The following is a 14490-nucleotide window of genomic DNA, read 5'->3' as shown; positions in this document are numbered from 1 at the left end:
CGACGGGGCGATCCGCGGTGGAGTTCATGTCGCTGTTTATCTTTGGCAAGTATTTTTTCTCCCTCGACAGCCAGAGCAGCGAATTCTTGTGAGTGCTTGGGACTAAAGCGTGTTTGAATCTGCATCGTTGGTGCCATATGTGCTGGGACAACGGTGATCAATATGTGGGTGAAGCCACAAGAGGTTCTGCTGGCAAACGCTTTCTGGTAAATTGATATCTATATACGATGCCCAATGCCCCGTTCTAATTACTGTTTACATCGTGTGTGTCAAAGACAGCTGATAACACCGTCGCTCCGCGATTAGATCGGGCTTAAGCGCTTTATCGTCCTGGTCAGAGCCTCGCTGTCTCGTACACACGTCGGGCCGTCGCGAAAAAAAGCGTTGCTCCAGAATTGATCCTTGACTTACGTGGCTATGCTATTTGTTTACATCTCGACGGAATGTCTGTCGACATAAAGTTTTACATTTTTTTTTCGTACGGTGCTTGCGCCGAGTAAAATTTTACGTACCTTTTATCGATCATACGTATCGGTGTCGCGGTCTTTTTTACAACGCGCAATATTTGAGTACTAATCACGGCGGCTTTTATGTTTCGATAACACACGCTAGCGCTGCTGAAATTACTTTGACAAACTATCTGGGAGATTAATCCATTCCCTGGTATTGTGCACGCGCGTAAAACACGCACGGGAAGTGAAGCAATCCATCAATACGTATCATATTTCACTAAAATAAAAGGAAAATGGTGAAGATTAATTCTTTTTTCTACCATCTCACCGATTATTCAAACAATGATTTTAGTATATAGAAGCTCTGAATGACTCTTCTTTCACATTTTTTATTATCCTTGGAAATGAAGTTTTAGCAAATTATGCAGATATGTGTTTATCTTAATTAAATAGGGTAACAGAGCAGGCAACTGTATACTTTGTGTTACAACGTCGTAAGGGGCATGGAAAAACAAAAGGTCTTAGCTCAATACTGGTGGGAACACTGGACAGTGTTTTCGACACTAAACCTCCACCTTTTAGAATACTTCATCAAACACCATCATCAGAGGTTTACTGGGGTAAAGTACTCCGAAATAGCAAACTTAGAAATTCCTTATTGCTTCATCCGTTACCTTTCCATTCTCCGCAAGAGAAATGCATTGTAAACTACAATTTTTTAAACTTTCATAGCGTGCAGGAAAAATGCTTTTACTAAAAAATTTTCTTTTTATGATATAAGCAGCAGTCGCGTGTTCCTTGACACACGAAGAAATCTTGCAAGATTGGGAATGGCTTCACTCGAATTTGATGGACACATTAACGTCGTTTGACACAGAGGAAGAAATCACTGAATTTGTTTGCTGCAAGATACAATCTATTATTGCGAATAATGTACCAGATTGTCAATTCACAGATGGTAAATTGTTAATTATGTAGCCGACTAAAACCTTCAATTTCTGTATACTTAAAGAAGCATTGTGTCATTTGCAGAGGAAGATCCGGAGTCTTTTAAAACTGCATCATTCACGTTTCATCAGCTTTTCAATATACCGAAAGAAGATAAACTGGTCAATTATTATTCTTGCAGGTATTTATGATCAGGCCTCAAGTGTTTCGGAGTTCAATCGAATTTAAAGAGTTTTGTAATGTTTTCTATGATTTCTAGTTATTGGAAATCTCGTTTACCTAGACAAGGGTGGCTATATTTGTCGGTGAACCATATGTGCTTTTACGCCTATATATTGGCAAGAGAAACAAAATTAGTTATAAGATGGGCAGACATCACTGAATTGAGTAAGACTAATTCCATCCTATTTCCTGACAGTATACATGTTGTGACAAGGGATAATAAAGAGGTGAGTGAAATATTTATAATACAATTCAATCCCGGGATCCCGGCTATTTTTTGGATTCCATTTTTATATTCTTCAGTTGTTCATAAAGTAATTTACGTTTTTAAAAATTCTCGAAATTCTCGGGATAAGTTAAAACTTGATATATCAAATCCCGGGAGTTTTAGAATTAAAAAAAACAGCCGGGATCCCGGGATTGAATTCCCTATTCGTGGTACACACTGTACTTTTAAGAAGTAAGAGGCAATTTTATTTGCAGCATTATTTTTCAATGTTTCTTCACAAGTCGGAGACATATTCGCTAATGGAACAGCTAACAAATATCGCTATGAAAAGGTAACAGTATTTATGGTTTAAATAGGGGAGAACAAATATTAAAGCTTATTACTTTTGCCAGGCTTATAGATGAAAAGAGTGGTTTCAATGAAGACAGGGAGCTGCTCCATAAATTAAGGTACTTCAAGGCGCATAGATGTTTGGTATTAAAAACGATTAACATAGGTTACAATGGGAATTACATTTTTAGCAAGAATGTACCTAAAAAACCGTCTTTCTTAAAAAGAGATCTGGATGCGCGAGCACACTCTGAAGCGTACAGGCTACAATTCAGATTACCAGGGAGTGAGAAGCTGGATGGTAGCATTGACGCGACGCTATGGACACCATACAACAAAAGATATGTCTGGGGGAAGATATTTCTCTCTCAAAATTATCTATGTTTTGAAAGCAGGGTGAGTGTCTTAATAAATACGAAGCTGTGGGCATTATCGTGTAATACTTGTGGCAATTCAGGTAAAAGGATTAGTAAGTTTAGTCGTACCTTTGAGAGAAGTGCGGCTCATAGAACCAGCTGAGAATCAATCGTCCAGTACGGGAGTAGACAAATCGATTTTAGTAACGACCGCCCGATCATCGTTTTTATTTGCCCAGATTCATGACCGAGACTTTGTTGTCCAAAAGATATCCGAGTTACTAGCAAAATCAAAATTGTCAAATCTGTAAGTTGTTAGCATTTATCTAATATTATCATTTTCAATGCTAAATTGAATAACACCGGGACGTTACAACCAGTATATTTTACTTTCGAATAGGTGTATAGATAGCTTACACCCGTCGAACAGTTTACCTCACAGTGATAATAATTGGGAGGAACCTAAAGCTGGTAATCAATGGAAACCTCAACCTCCCTTAATGACTTTATTCAAAGCCCCGTTAAGTAGCGAAGCAGCGTTAAAGCAGGAAGCTAAAGAGAAACAGTGGGAGCTTCATTTTGCGGAATATGGAAGAGGTGTTACGATGTATAGGACAACAGAGACATCGAAATTAATAATTCAGGGCTTGCCGCAGACTCTCAGGGGAGAAGTTTGGCTTACATTTTCAGGTAATATAATGGAGTCTTCTAAAATCATACAACATATTTCGTAAATATAATTTCTATGGATTTTTAGGCGCCTTGAACGAAATGGTAATGAATCCCGGACTTTACAAATCGTTAGTGGATCAATCATTGGGCAAATCTTGCCAAGCAAACGAGGAAATAGAAAGAGACTTGCATAGATCGTTGCCTGAACACCCGGCGTTTCAATCTAATACTGGTATCAGCGCGTTAAGAAGAGTCCTTTCCGCGTACGCTTGGAAGAATCCTCAAATTGGTAAGAATGCGACGTTTCGTAACTGTTCCCAGAGATGTTATACGCGATTCTAAGAGTTAACTTTGTTGAGGCAGGTTATTGTCAGGCGATGAATATAGTCGCTTCGGTTCTATTAATCTATTGTTCAGAAGAGTCCGCCTTCTGGCAGTTATGCAACGTGTGCGAATCGCTGCTACCCGATTATTACGATAGAAGAGTAGTTGGTGCTCTCGTTGACCAAGGTCTTTTAGAGGAGCTGGCCGCCGAGCATTTACCAACCTTACACGCTAGATTACAGGAGCTTGGTCTCATTAAAGTTATATCACTCTCGTGGTTCTTAACGATATTTTTGAGCGTCATGCCAACCAGCAGCGCGGTAAACATAATGGACTGCTTTTTTTACGATGGTGCGAAAGTAATTTTCCAGGTATTTTGTGCACGTACACGTACTTAATTGTCTGTTCGTTAAATACGCTCCGCTAGGCGGAACTTCGGGATTTTATTGATATTCTTTCTAATGAATACAGAATAAAGTACATACAGAAGAAATTTGAAGTAAACAGGTCTTTCTCCCTGTGCCAGATTGCATTGACAGTACTGGAATGGAATCAAGATAAATTGCTTAATTGCCGCGACGACGGCGAAGCAATGCAGTTGTTGACAGATTATCTCGGGGGTGTGTACAATGATGAGGGACCTATACTCCCTAGGCCAGTGGACAGTGCTACTCCGAATAGAGTAAGGACGCTTCTACGCACGGTTCACGTATGACACGAATAAGCATATAAGTATGTTATTATTTTAGAGTATATCCGTTCAGACTTTAATATATGAAGCGTATTCAAGGTATGGATCGTTGACTATTGGTGGGATAGAAAGGCTTCGTTTGAAGCACAGGCTTAGGGTAGTTCAAAGTCTGGAGGATGGGATCGAGAAGAACGTGATTAGAAGCGTAATTGTAGACAAGTATATGACAATGGAAGAATTGCAGGTATCGTTAACATAGCTATAAACGTGCGCATTTGAACGTATGAATACTTAAAGCCAGGTACCGGTGTCCTAGGATCTGCTAAGTTTAGTGAGAGAAGAGCTGATGAGTCAACGAAAACCCGAACCAGATCGGTACGATCCGACGCAGCCGCCGTACGAAGCCTACAAAGTAGACTTTGAATTGTTTCGAATACTGTTCGGTGGCTTATCTCCGTGGGGAAAATGTAGCCAAGCTGAATCTCTAGCTGCCCGTTTATTCCGCGTAAGTTGATCTAAGTTTCTCCAACCCGGTCGTCGTCTTGTGCTTAATTTCGACTGTTCCTTAATAAACTGGACTATTAAATAAGATCAGGCAAATGTAGAAAAATGTTCATAAGTACTGTTCTACTGCCAGTTGATGGACCGTAACCGCGATGGTCTGCTAAACTTTCGGGAATTAGTACAAGCTATTGGAATGACAGCGACCGCGGACTTGACGCAGAGATTAAAACTTTTGTATACTCTGCATTTGCCGCCATTGCTTACACCCGTGGACTTCGAATCGCCAACGCATTCTGGTAATTACTATTTTGATACTTAAGGGCCATTATAATGGGACAAACGGTTGAGTTAAACATGTATCATTAACAGCTGACGGAGCAGAAATAGCAGCAGAAGCTACTGATTTCTTCGACAGCATGGAGCAGAGCGTCGCTTCCTTGGAGATGCCAGTTAGCGTAGCAGAAGAACCAACCGTAGGTACTCTATCCCGTTCGACGAGTCTGAACAGTCAGCAGGGAGATCAATCGTGGGAGGTGCAGAGTATGGGCAGTTTACGTTCTATGATCGCGTCCAAGGACAGTCCCTTGGACTTCAAAACCGTGCCAAAAATGTCCCAGGGACACTTTATAGCGCTGTGGAAAACACTTTACGACATGTTCCCTGCGCAGCCGGAAGAACAAGAAACCTATCATTGTATAGCTTCAATAGGTAATGTATACTGTGGCGAATCGCTGCCGTCACGCTGCGCGCTCTAGTGAAAAATATTCTCCTTTGTTTCTGTTTGACAACAGGAACCCTTTTGCTCCAATTAGGCGACGTGGGGAAAAAATTTTACGTCGAACGAGACGAGTCTGAGGATAGCTTGCTCGTAGCCGCCACAGCTGCCCAGCAATCGTCTTCGATCGTGGAACGAGTACGTATCGTTTCTGCCGATAAACTTATATCATATAGACTAATCACTAGGTAAACGATGATTTTTAGTCGCCAGATCGCAATGGAAACCCGTCGAGCGTAACTTCGTCCACCGATCCCGAATGGTCAATAAGCGTCGAACAGTTCCTGGCCTCTGCCTTAACAGGCCAAGCAATAGTTGACTTTTTTAGTAAAAGAGCAGACCTTACCGAAGCGATCGCATCCCTGAAAAATCGTAGATTTAATCGCGTTCATTCCTTGTCGGATACTCCTGTGTTAAATGTATGATACACAGGCTCGACTGTGTATAAAGGTAGTGTAAGATATATAAAAAATTTATAAAGTGATAGATTGCCTTGGATAATTGACCAGTGATTTCGTTTCCTAAGGAAATTTTTATATTCACTGCGATCCGGATAGCAAAATCTTAGTGTCAAAGACAGATTGGAAATCCGCGAGACATTTTGTATCAGTAGTTACTACGAATGAAATGGGAAAATGGAAACTGAATTTTCCCGACGCACGAACTCCGGTAACTTCTAAATTTTACGCAGTGCCGCTCGTATATCTTTCACTTATCCAAAAACAATCTCACGTATCGAAATCCATTCAATTCTTCAAGATTACAATATTCTCTTTTAAGAAACATACTATATATACATATATATATAGTATATATACCAGTTATTATTGTGTAGATAAAACCTGATCGCGTGGGTAGTTGAGGGTTACACGTTCTTTTCATAGGATCATTAATTTCTGAAAGTAAATTCGTTGGCCTACTGTTGCAGTCGTATTCATAAAGATCGAGGGAATAATTAGCCCGCCATTGTAGCATACACTCAGGGTAAATATTTCAAACGCAGTTCCATTACTTTTTAAGATCGCTCGTGCATGAGAACCAAGTTCCCAACAGTTAATATCGACGTACGAAATATTTTTAGAACTAATTTGTGTGAAACATTTACAATACATAGTATTTTCCGTCTGATATGAAAAACGTATGCACAAAATTATAAAGTATTTATACCGTCGATTAATAGACGTATCGCTTATTCTTGTAAGTTTACCTTGCATATTGGTGAAACTATTATAACAATGAATTAATGTAGATATTAAATCGAAATTTCAAAACTACGTTGTAATAAATCGAGACTGTATTTATACTACATGGCAGCGCAAACGATACTTGATAATTCCTCAAAATATCTACCAATTTTTGCTAATCCTTACTATTCCAAGCATTACGAAAATGTGTATGATACAAAGATCCGCAGCAGATACATATTTTAACACGTCTGTGAACATTTGGTTGAAAGCAATGGAATACTAATCTCTGAAACTGTACTTTCTCGACATATGCAACTATATTTTTTAAAAATAATTTTTATTTTTATATAACGGATACTTGCATAATTTCAAAAGCGAAATTATCAAAAGGTATTGCTTCGCTAAAAGAAGCATGATATATTCAAAGTTTCCCTTCTTGTACGATATATGTATATAAAGATTCATTATTTCATATGTGGAATTATATGTACAAACAATAAATGGTATATACAATGAACCCTTGCGATTAATTGAATAGCCGGGAGGAATGGTTAAAGGGTAATAATACACGTTACTTGGACTTTTTACAATTTTATTGAAAGAGTAAAATAATTATTCTTAAAAATTTTTAGGTAAAATGCCGTCATTTTTAGCTAGGCGCACCAAACAATCGTCGGATTCACCCTGAAAGAAATGAACGAAGTATTTATTATACTAATGTAACTCCTACATGCAATGTACGTAATTAGTATTAACAAATAACGCACCATTCGACGAATAGCTCCACATATAGCATACATCTTTTGCGAATCAGTCATACGTCCAGTTTCAGGATCAACATCTGCGATGCTTAGCTGTATGGAAGCATGATCCTTTGCGTGGATGATGCGATTGCTGGACGAGCTACAAAAGAGGTAATTTATTTATTAAACATACAGGTACTTTATGTTAACTCGTAGCCTCGTTTTTACTTCTAATTTTCATACGCCATAATTTTATGAACACTCCGCGCTGTCGTTTACCACATACTCTTTGCTTCTACACGTAGGAAAATGTTATGCGGATATTCAGAAAGTTTCTTCAGAAAAGAGAAATAAATTGGTATGCCGTCCCATGACAACGCGTGTAACCCACGTGCACTGCTTACCATTTTCTCGGGATGTACAAGTCGACAAGTACTCCGTTATCGTTCTCCATTGTTACACCTATAATAGAAAGTGAAACGTGAAATCTGTATGATTTTCTATTGAAATATCACGTTAGAATTACATGTTAATTCAACATATTTTCTCACTTTCTGTGTGCTAGGTGTACACCGTAAAATGGCTTCCAAAGGCAAAGAACTTCTTTGGACAACACTGCGGATATGTCACTAGTGAACCAAGCGTACCAATATTGTTGCAGACGGCGTTCAATAGTCCCTAGAATTTTCACGTGATAGCTGTGATAGCACAAACGAGGTATAGGATTGACTTTACATCTTGAGCCTCGTTCACATTGGCCGAGTTGTATTTCATTGAAACTTAAAAAAATATTTCAAGTTAAGGGGGTAGACACGGGTAATGCAGCGCGCTGTATACCGACACAATCTGGCCCGAAACATGGGTTCGGGATTTTTCGTTTTTCGTCCTTATATGAGCAGATTTGGGGCTGGGCGAGGTCTCATTCGAAAGAGGAAGGTTCAATGCGGAGCGCTCTGCTCATGGTTCAACGAGATTGTGTTGATATGTAATAATATCAGTATCCAAAGTAAAGCAAAAGTCGACAAAATATACCCGCAGAATCCAAGCATTTTTAGGTCACTAAAAGAGTTTTGTGACTCAAACGGTGAGCAGAGCGCTCCCCATTGAATCTTCTTCTTTCGAATGAGACCTCTCCCAGGCCAAAATCTGCTCATATAAGAACGAAAAACAAAAAATCGTGACTACATTCCCAAATAAGAGTTCCGCCATATTGGCGATAATACAAAGCAAGTCACGTGACAAATTTAGTTGAGGTAGTAGATACGAGATGGCGCCTACTCGGGAGGACTGCCAACGTGGATTCATAGCAAAACTGAAGCGATAGCTGGATATACGAGCCACAATAAAAGCATGATGGAGTCAATGTATGCATTTTCAGACGATTGTAGGTTAGGTTATATTCATTTTAGGCATACATTGACATAGGAACTGCTGGGAATTGTATACATTTACTAAATTACCGCTTTTATCGTTACATATATATCACTTGAAATCGCTGTCGTATTTATGTTATAGTAATTCAGGCAGTTAGAACAACAACGGACTAACCTACCTTAAAAAAAAATTTCCTATTGTACATCGATGGCTTACAATTAGTGCACACATATTGTATGTCCACTTTTAGCGTTTTTGAGAAAAACAGGTTCAAACATTCAATGGTACTTTATAATTACATAAATACTTTTTGCATTATTGTAATATAGGTATCACTGAAAGTATGTAATTAGTAGTATAAGTTAGAATCTGCAAAATTATAATAATAACTCGACAATAATGCTTGGAAGTTGGACATGCTATTGTAACCAAGTACAGAGGAGGACATACTATACTGAATGATATTATATAAAAATGAATGAAAGGAATAATACTGGAAATAATCTCACTTCAATATTATATTTATTTTTAAAGTAACAGGAATAAAAAAGTAATTCGCCGTAGATATAGGAACACTTTAAATTTTTTTTATTATTGTTACATTTTTCCAAGACTATTTTCATCCAGTAACGTCTCCGGAGGGCAAATCAAAGAGCGAGAAGTGGCGCAGATGTTTCGAGACAGTGACTGTTTAACGAAGAGACGCAGAATTTTGGAGCGCATTATTCCCTTTACTAATATATTTTCATACGTGACAAACTGTTGTAACGTTTCTCCCATGTTCAATAATAGACAAGTCAAGTTACTAAAAATATTTTTCAAGTTACTAATATATTATACATTTCCTATGTACTTTACTGATATGTTAGTAGAATTGTACAGCGTTGAGATGTATTTTACATGAAATAAAGGGGAATTGTCTTAAATTAGGAAGATAATTATATTCTTTATATGTTTTGCCTGAAATTAGTTGTATTTTCTATAATAGACAAATCTATTTGTTGTATTTTCTATAATAGACAAATCTATTTGTTGTATTTTCTATAATAGACAAATCAGATTGCTAAAAATATTTTCTTCTTGTTACAGATTAACCTTGGGAACATTTCTCGGTAGACAGGATTGAAGAACTTTAAGTGAGACAAATGACGGAAAGCTGATAGTGATTTTATACATAAAATGAAGTGAAATTATATATTTTATACTTAATAATAATACAATATTAATCAGCATTCATTTCTACATACTTATATTAATTTATTGTAACACTGTAAAAGCCTTTTCTGCAAATAAAGTGGGAAAAACTTGAAAAGAACTGTATTATTATTTAGAAATACCTTTTACATATTCCTATCCAAATTCCAAACCTTTGCAGCTTCGATTCGCAACTTTAAAGGTGACGCCTTTGAAACTGAAATTCAGAATACCTCTTTTCGCTTCATGTTCTCCTGATACCTGGGCCAAAATCTGGCAAAAATTTTCAGAATGCACAAAATTGGGCTTTGTACTAGGAGAACATGATGTCGAAAGAGGTGGCACTAAGTAAAGTCTTCGGAGAGAGAATCGAGGATGCCTTCGGAGCTGAAATTCAGAATACCTCTTTTCGCTTCATGTTCTCCTGATACCTGGGCCAAAATCTGGCAAAAATTTTCAGAATGCACAAAATTGGGCTTTGTACTAGGAGAACATGATGTCGAAAGAGGTGGCACTAAGTAAAGTCTTCGGAGAGAGAATCGAGGATGCCTTCGAAGCTGAAATTCAGAATACCTCTTTTCGCTTCATGTTCTCCTGATACCTGGGCCAAAATCTGGCATAAATTTTCAGAATGCACAAAATTGGGCTTTGTAACAGGAGAACATGATGTCGAAAGAGGTGGCACTAAGTAAAGTCTTCGGAGAGAGAATCGAGGATACCTTCGAAGCTGAAATTCAGAATACCTCTTTTCGCTTCATGTTCTCCTGATACCTGGGCCAAAATCTGGCATAAATTTTCAGAATGCACAAAATTGGGCTTTGTAACAGGAGAACATGATGTCGAAAGAGGTGGCACTAAGTAAAGTCTTCGGAGAGAGAATCGAGGATACCTTCGAAGCTGAAATTCAGAATACCTCTTTTCGCTTCATGTTCTCCTGATACCTGGGCCAAATTCTGGCATAAATTTTCAGAATGCACAAAATTGGGCTTTGTAACAGGAAAACATGATGTCGAAAGAGGTGGCACTAAGTAAAGTCTTCGGAGAGAGAATCGAGGATGCCTTCGAAGCTGAAATTCAGAATACCTCTTTTCGCTTCATGTTCTCCTGATACCTGGGCCAAAATCTGGCATAAATTTTCAGAATGCACAAAATTGGGCTTTGTAACAGGAGAACATGATGTCGAAAGAGGTGGCACTAAGTAAAGTCTTCGGAGAGAGAATCGAGGATGCCTTCGAAGCTGAAATTCAGAATACCTCTTTTCGCTTCATGTTCTCCTGATACCTGGGCCAAAATCTGGCATAAATTTTCAGAATGCACAAAATTGGGCTTTGTAACAGGAAAACATGATGTCGAAAGAGGTGGCACTAAGTAAAGTCTTCGGAGAGAGAATCGAGGATGCCTTCGAAGCTGAAATTCAGAATACCTCTTTTCGCTTCATGTTCTCCTGATACCTGGGCCAAAATCTGGCATAAATTTTCAGAATGCACAAAATTGGGCTTCGTAACAGGAGAACGTGATGTCGAAAGAGGTGGCACTAAGTAAAGTCTTCGGAGAGAGAATCGAGGATGCCTTCGAAGCTGAAATTCAGAATACCTCTTTTCGCTTCATGTTCTCCTGATACCTGGGCCAAAATCTGGCAAAAATTTTCAGAATGCACAAAATTGGGCTTTGTAACAGGAGAACATGATGTCGAAAGAGGTGGCACTAAGTAAAGTCTTCGGAGAGAGAATCGAGGATGCCTTCGAAGCTGAAATTCAGAATACCTCTTTTCGCTTCATGTTCTCCTGATACTTGGGCCAAAATCTGGCATAAATTTTCAGAATGCACAAAATTGGGCTTTGTAACAGGAAAACATGATGTCGAAAGAGGTGGCACTAAGTAAAGTCTTCGGAGAGAGAATCGAGGATGCCTTCGAAGCTGAAATTCAGAATCCCTCTTTTCGCTTCATGTTCTCCTGATACCTGGGCCAAAATCTGGCAAAAATTTTCAGAATGCACAAAATTGGGCTTTGTAACAGGAAAACATGATGTCGAAAGAGGTGGCACTAAGTAAAGTCTTCGGAGAGAGAATCGAGGATGCCTTCGAAGCTGAAATTCAGAATACCTCTTTTCGCTTCATGTTCTCCTGATACTTGGGCCAAAATCTGGCATAAATTTTCAGAATTCACAAAATTGGGCTTTGTAACAGGAAAACATGATATCGAAAGAGGTGGCACTAAGTAAAGTCTTCGGAGAGAGAATCGAGGATGCCTTCGAAGCTGAAATTCAGAATACCTCTTTTCGCTTCATGTTCTCCTGATACCTGGGCCAAAATCTGGCAAAAATTTTCAGAATGCACAAAATTGGGCTTTGTAACAGGAGAACATGATGTCGAAAAAGGTGGCACTAAGTAACGTCTTCGGAGAGAGAATCGAGGATGCCTTCGAAGCTGAAATTCAGAATACCTCTTTTCGCTTCATGTTCTCCTGATACCTGGGCCAAAATCTGGCAAAAATTTTCAGAATGCACAAAATTGGGCTTTGTACTAGGAGAACATGATGTCGAAAGAGGTGGCACTAAGTAAAGTCTTCGGAGAGAGAATCGAGGATGCCTTCGAAGCTGAAATTCAGAATACCTCTTTTCGCTTCATGTTCTCCTGATACCTGGGCCAAAATCTGGCAAAAATTTTCAGAATGCACAAAATTGGGCTTTGTAACAGGAGAACATGATGTCGAAAGAGGTGGCACTAAGTAAAGTCTTCGGAGAGAGAATCGAGGATGCCTTCGAAGCTGAAATTCAGAATACCGCTTTTCGCTTCATGTTCTCCTGATACTTGGGCCAAAATCTGGCATAAATTTTCAGAATGCACAAAATTGGGCTTTGTAACAGGAAAACATGATGTCGAAAGAGGTGGCACTAAGTAAAGTCTTCGGAGAGAGAATCGAGGATGCCTTCGAAGCTGAAATTCAGAATACCTCTTTTCGCTTCATGTTCTCCTGATACCTGGGCCAAAATCTGGCATAAATTTTCAGAATGCACAAAATTGGGCTTTGTAACAGGAGAACATGATGTCGAAAGAGGTGGCACTAAATAAAGTCTTCGGAGAGAGAATCGAGGATGCCTTCGAAGCTGAAATTCAGAATACCTCTTTTCGCTTCATGTTCTCCTGATACCTGGACCAAAATCTGGCATAAATTTTCAGAATGCACAAAATTGGGCTTTGTAACAGGAGAACATGATGTCGAAAGAGGTGGCACTAAGTAAAGTCTTCGGAGAGAGAATCGAGGATGCCTTCGAAGCTGAAATTCAGAATACCTCTTTTCGCTTCATGTTCTCCTGATACCTGGGCCAAAATCTGGCATAAATTTTCAGAATGCACAAAATTGGGCTTTGTACTAGGAGAACATGATGTCGAAAGAGGTGGCACTAAATAAAGTCTTCGGAGAGAGAATCGAGGATGCCTTCGAAGCTGAAATTCAGAATACCTCTTTTCGCTTCATGTTCTCCTGATACCTGGGCCAAAATCTGGCAAAAATTTTCAGAATGCACAAAATTGGGCTTTGTAACAGGAGAACATGATGTCGAAAGAGGTGGCACTAAGTAAAGTCTTCGGAGAGAGAATCGAGGATGCCTTCGAAGCTGAAATTCAGAATACCGCTTTTCGCTTCATGTTCTCCTGATACCTGGGCCAAAATCTGGCAAAAATTTTCAGAATGCACAAAATTGGGCTTTGTAACAGGAGAACATGATGTCGAAAAAGGTGGCACTAAGTAACGTCTTCGGAGAGAGAATCGAGGATGCCTTCGAAGCTGAAATTCAGAATACCTCTTTTCGCTTCATGTTCTCCTGATACCTGGGCCAAAATCTGGCATAAATTTTCAGAATGCACAAAATTGGGCTTTGTAACAGGAGAACATGATGTCGAAAGAGGTGGCACTAAGTAAAGTCTTCGGAGAGAGAATCGAGGATGCCTTCGAAGCTGAAATTCAGAATACCTCTTTTCGCTTCATGTTCTCCTGATACCTGGGCCAAAATCTGGCATAAATTTTCAGAATGCACAAAATTGGGCTTTGTAACAGGAAAACATGATGTCGAAAGAGGTGGCACTAAGTAAAGTCTTCGGAGAGAGAATCGAGGATGCCTTCGAAGCTGAAATTCAGAATACCTCTTTTCGCTTCATGTTCTCCTGATACCTGGGCCAAAATCTGGCATAAATTTTCAGAATGCACAAAATTGGGCTTTGTAACAGGAGAACATGATGTCGAAAGAGGTGGCACTAAGTAAAGTCTTCGGAGAGAGAATCGAGGATGCCTTCGAAGCTGAAATTCAGAATACCTCTTTTCGCTTCATGTTCTCCTGATACCTGGGCCAAAATCTGGCATAAATTTTCAGAATGCACAAAATTGGGCTTTGTAACAGGAAAACATGATGTCGAAAGAGGTGGCACTAAGTAAAGTCTTCGGAGAGAGAATCGAGGATGCCTTCGAAGCTGAAATTCAGAATACCTCTTT

The 14490-nt window shown here is 39.1% G+C and overlaps 2 protein-coding genes across 3 annotated transcripts; one reads left to right on the top strand and one right to left on the bottom strand.

Annotated features, from left to right (window-relative positions):
* Position 1: 1 nt before the first annotated feature.
* On the top strand, positions 2 to 6809 carry Tbc1d8-9 (TBC1 domain family member 8/9). Of its 2 annotated transcripts, none has more exons than XM_076817935.1 (19): positions 2 to 206; positions 906 to 1072; positions 1237 to 1410; positions 1485 to 1581; positions 1660 to 1849; positions 2106 to 2182; positions 2244 to 2300; positions 2373 to 2577; positions 2639 to 2844; positions 2938 to 3227; positions 3295 to 3498; positions 3573 to 3904; positions 4060 to 4215; positions 4283 to 4468; positions 4541 to 4729; positions 4862 to 5024; positions 5098 to 5436; positions 5541 to 5641; positions 5710 to 6809. In XM_076817935.1, exons 1-19 carry the CDS (start codon positions 163 to 165, stop codon positions 5926 to 5928), a joined length of 3396 nt encoding a protein of 1131 aa, XP_076674050.1. In that variant the 5' UTR covers positions 2 to 162; the 3' UTR covers positions 5929 to 6809. The 2 variants fall into 2 exon arrangements, with proteins under 2 accessions (XP_076674050.1, XP_076674049.1); XM_076817934.1 differs by having other exon boundaries at positions 5520 to 5641.
* A 456-nt stretch (positions 6810 to 7265) lies between these two features.
* Rps21 (ribosomal protein S21) lies at positions 7266 to 8087 on the bottom strand. Its single transcript, XM_076818040.1, has 4 exons — positions 7985 to 8087; positions 7838 to 7895; positions 7458 to 7593; positions 7266 to 7374 (listed from the first exon to the last, which is right to left on the bottom strand). Exons 2-4 carry the CDS (start codon positions 7885 to 7887, stop codon positions 7309 to 7311), a joined length of 252 nt encoding a protein of 83 aa, XP_076674155.1. The 5' UTR covers positions 7888 to 7895; positions 7985 to 8087; the 3' UTR covers positions 7266 to 7308.
* Positions 8088 to 14490: the final 6403 nt, after the last annotated feature.

Source organism: Andrena cerasifolii, chromosome 8 (genome assembly GCF_050908995.1).
Source record: "Andrena cerasifolii isolate SP2316 chromosome 8, iyAndCera1_principal, whole genome shotgun sequence".
Taxonomy (NCBI): Eukaryota; Metazoa; Arthropoda; class Insecta; order Hymenoptera; family Andrenidae; genus Andrena; species Andrena cerasifolii.
Note: the sequence above shows the minus strand (reverse complement) of the source record. Positions and strands in the feature narration are given on the sequence as shown.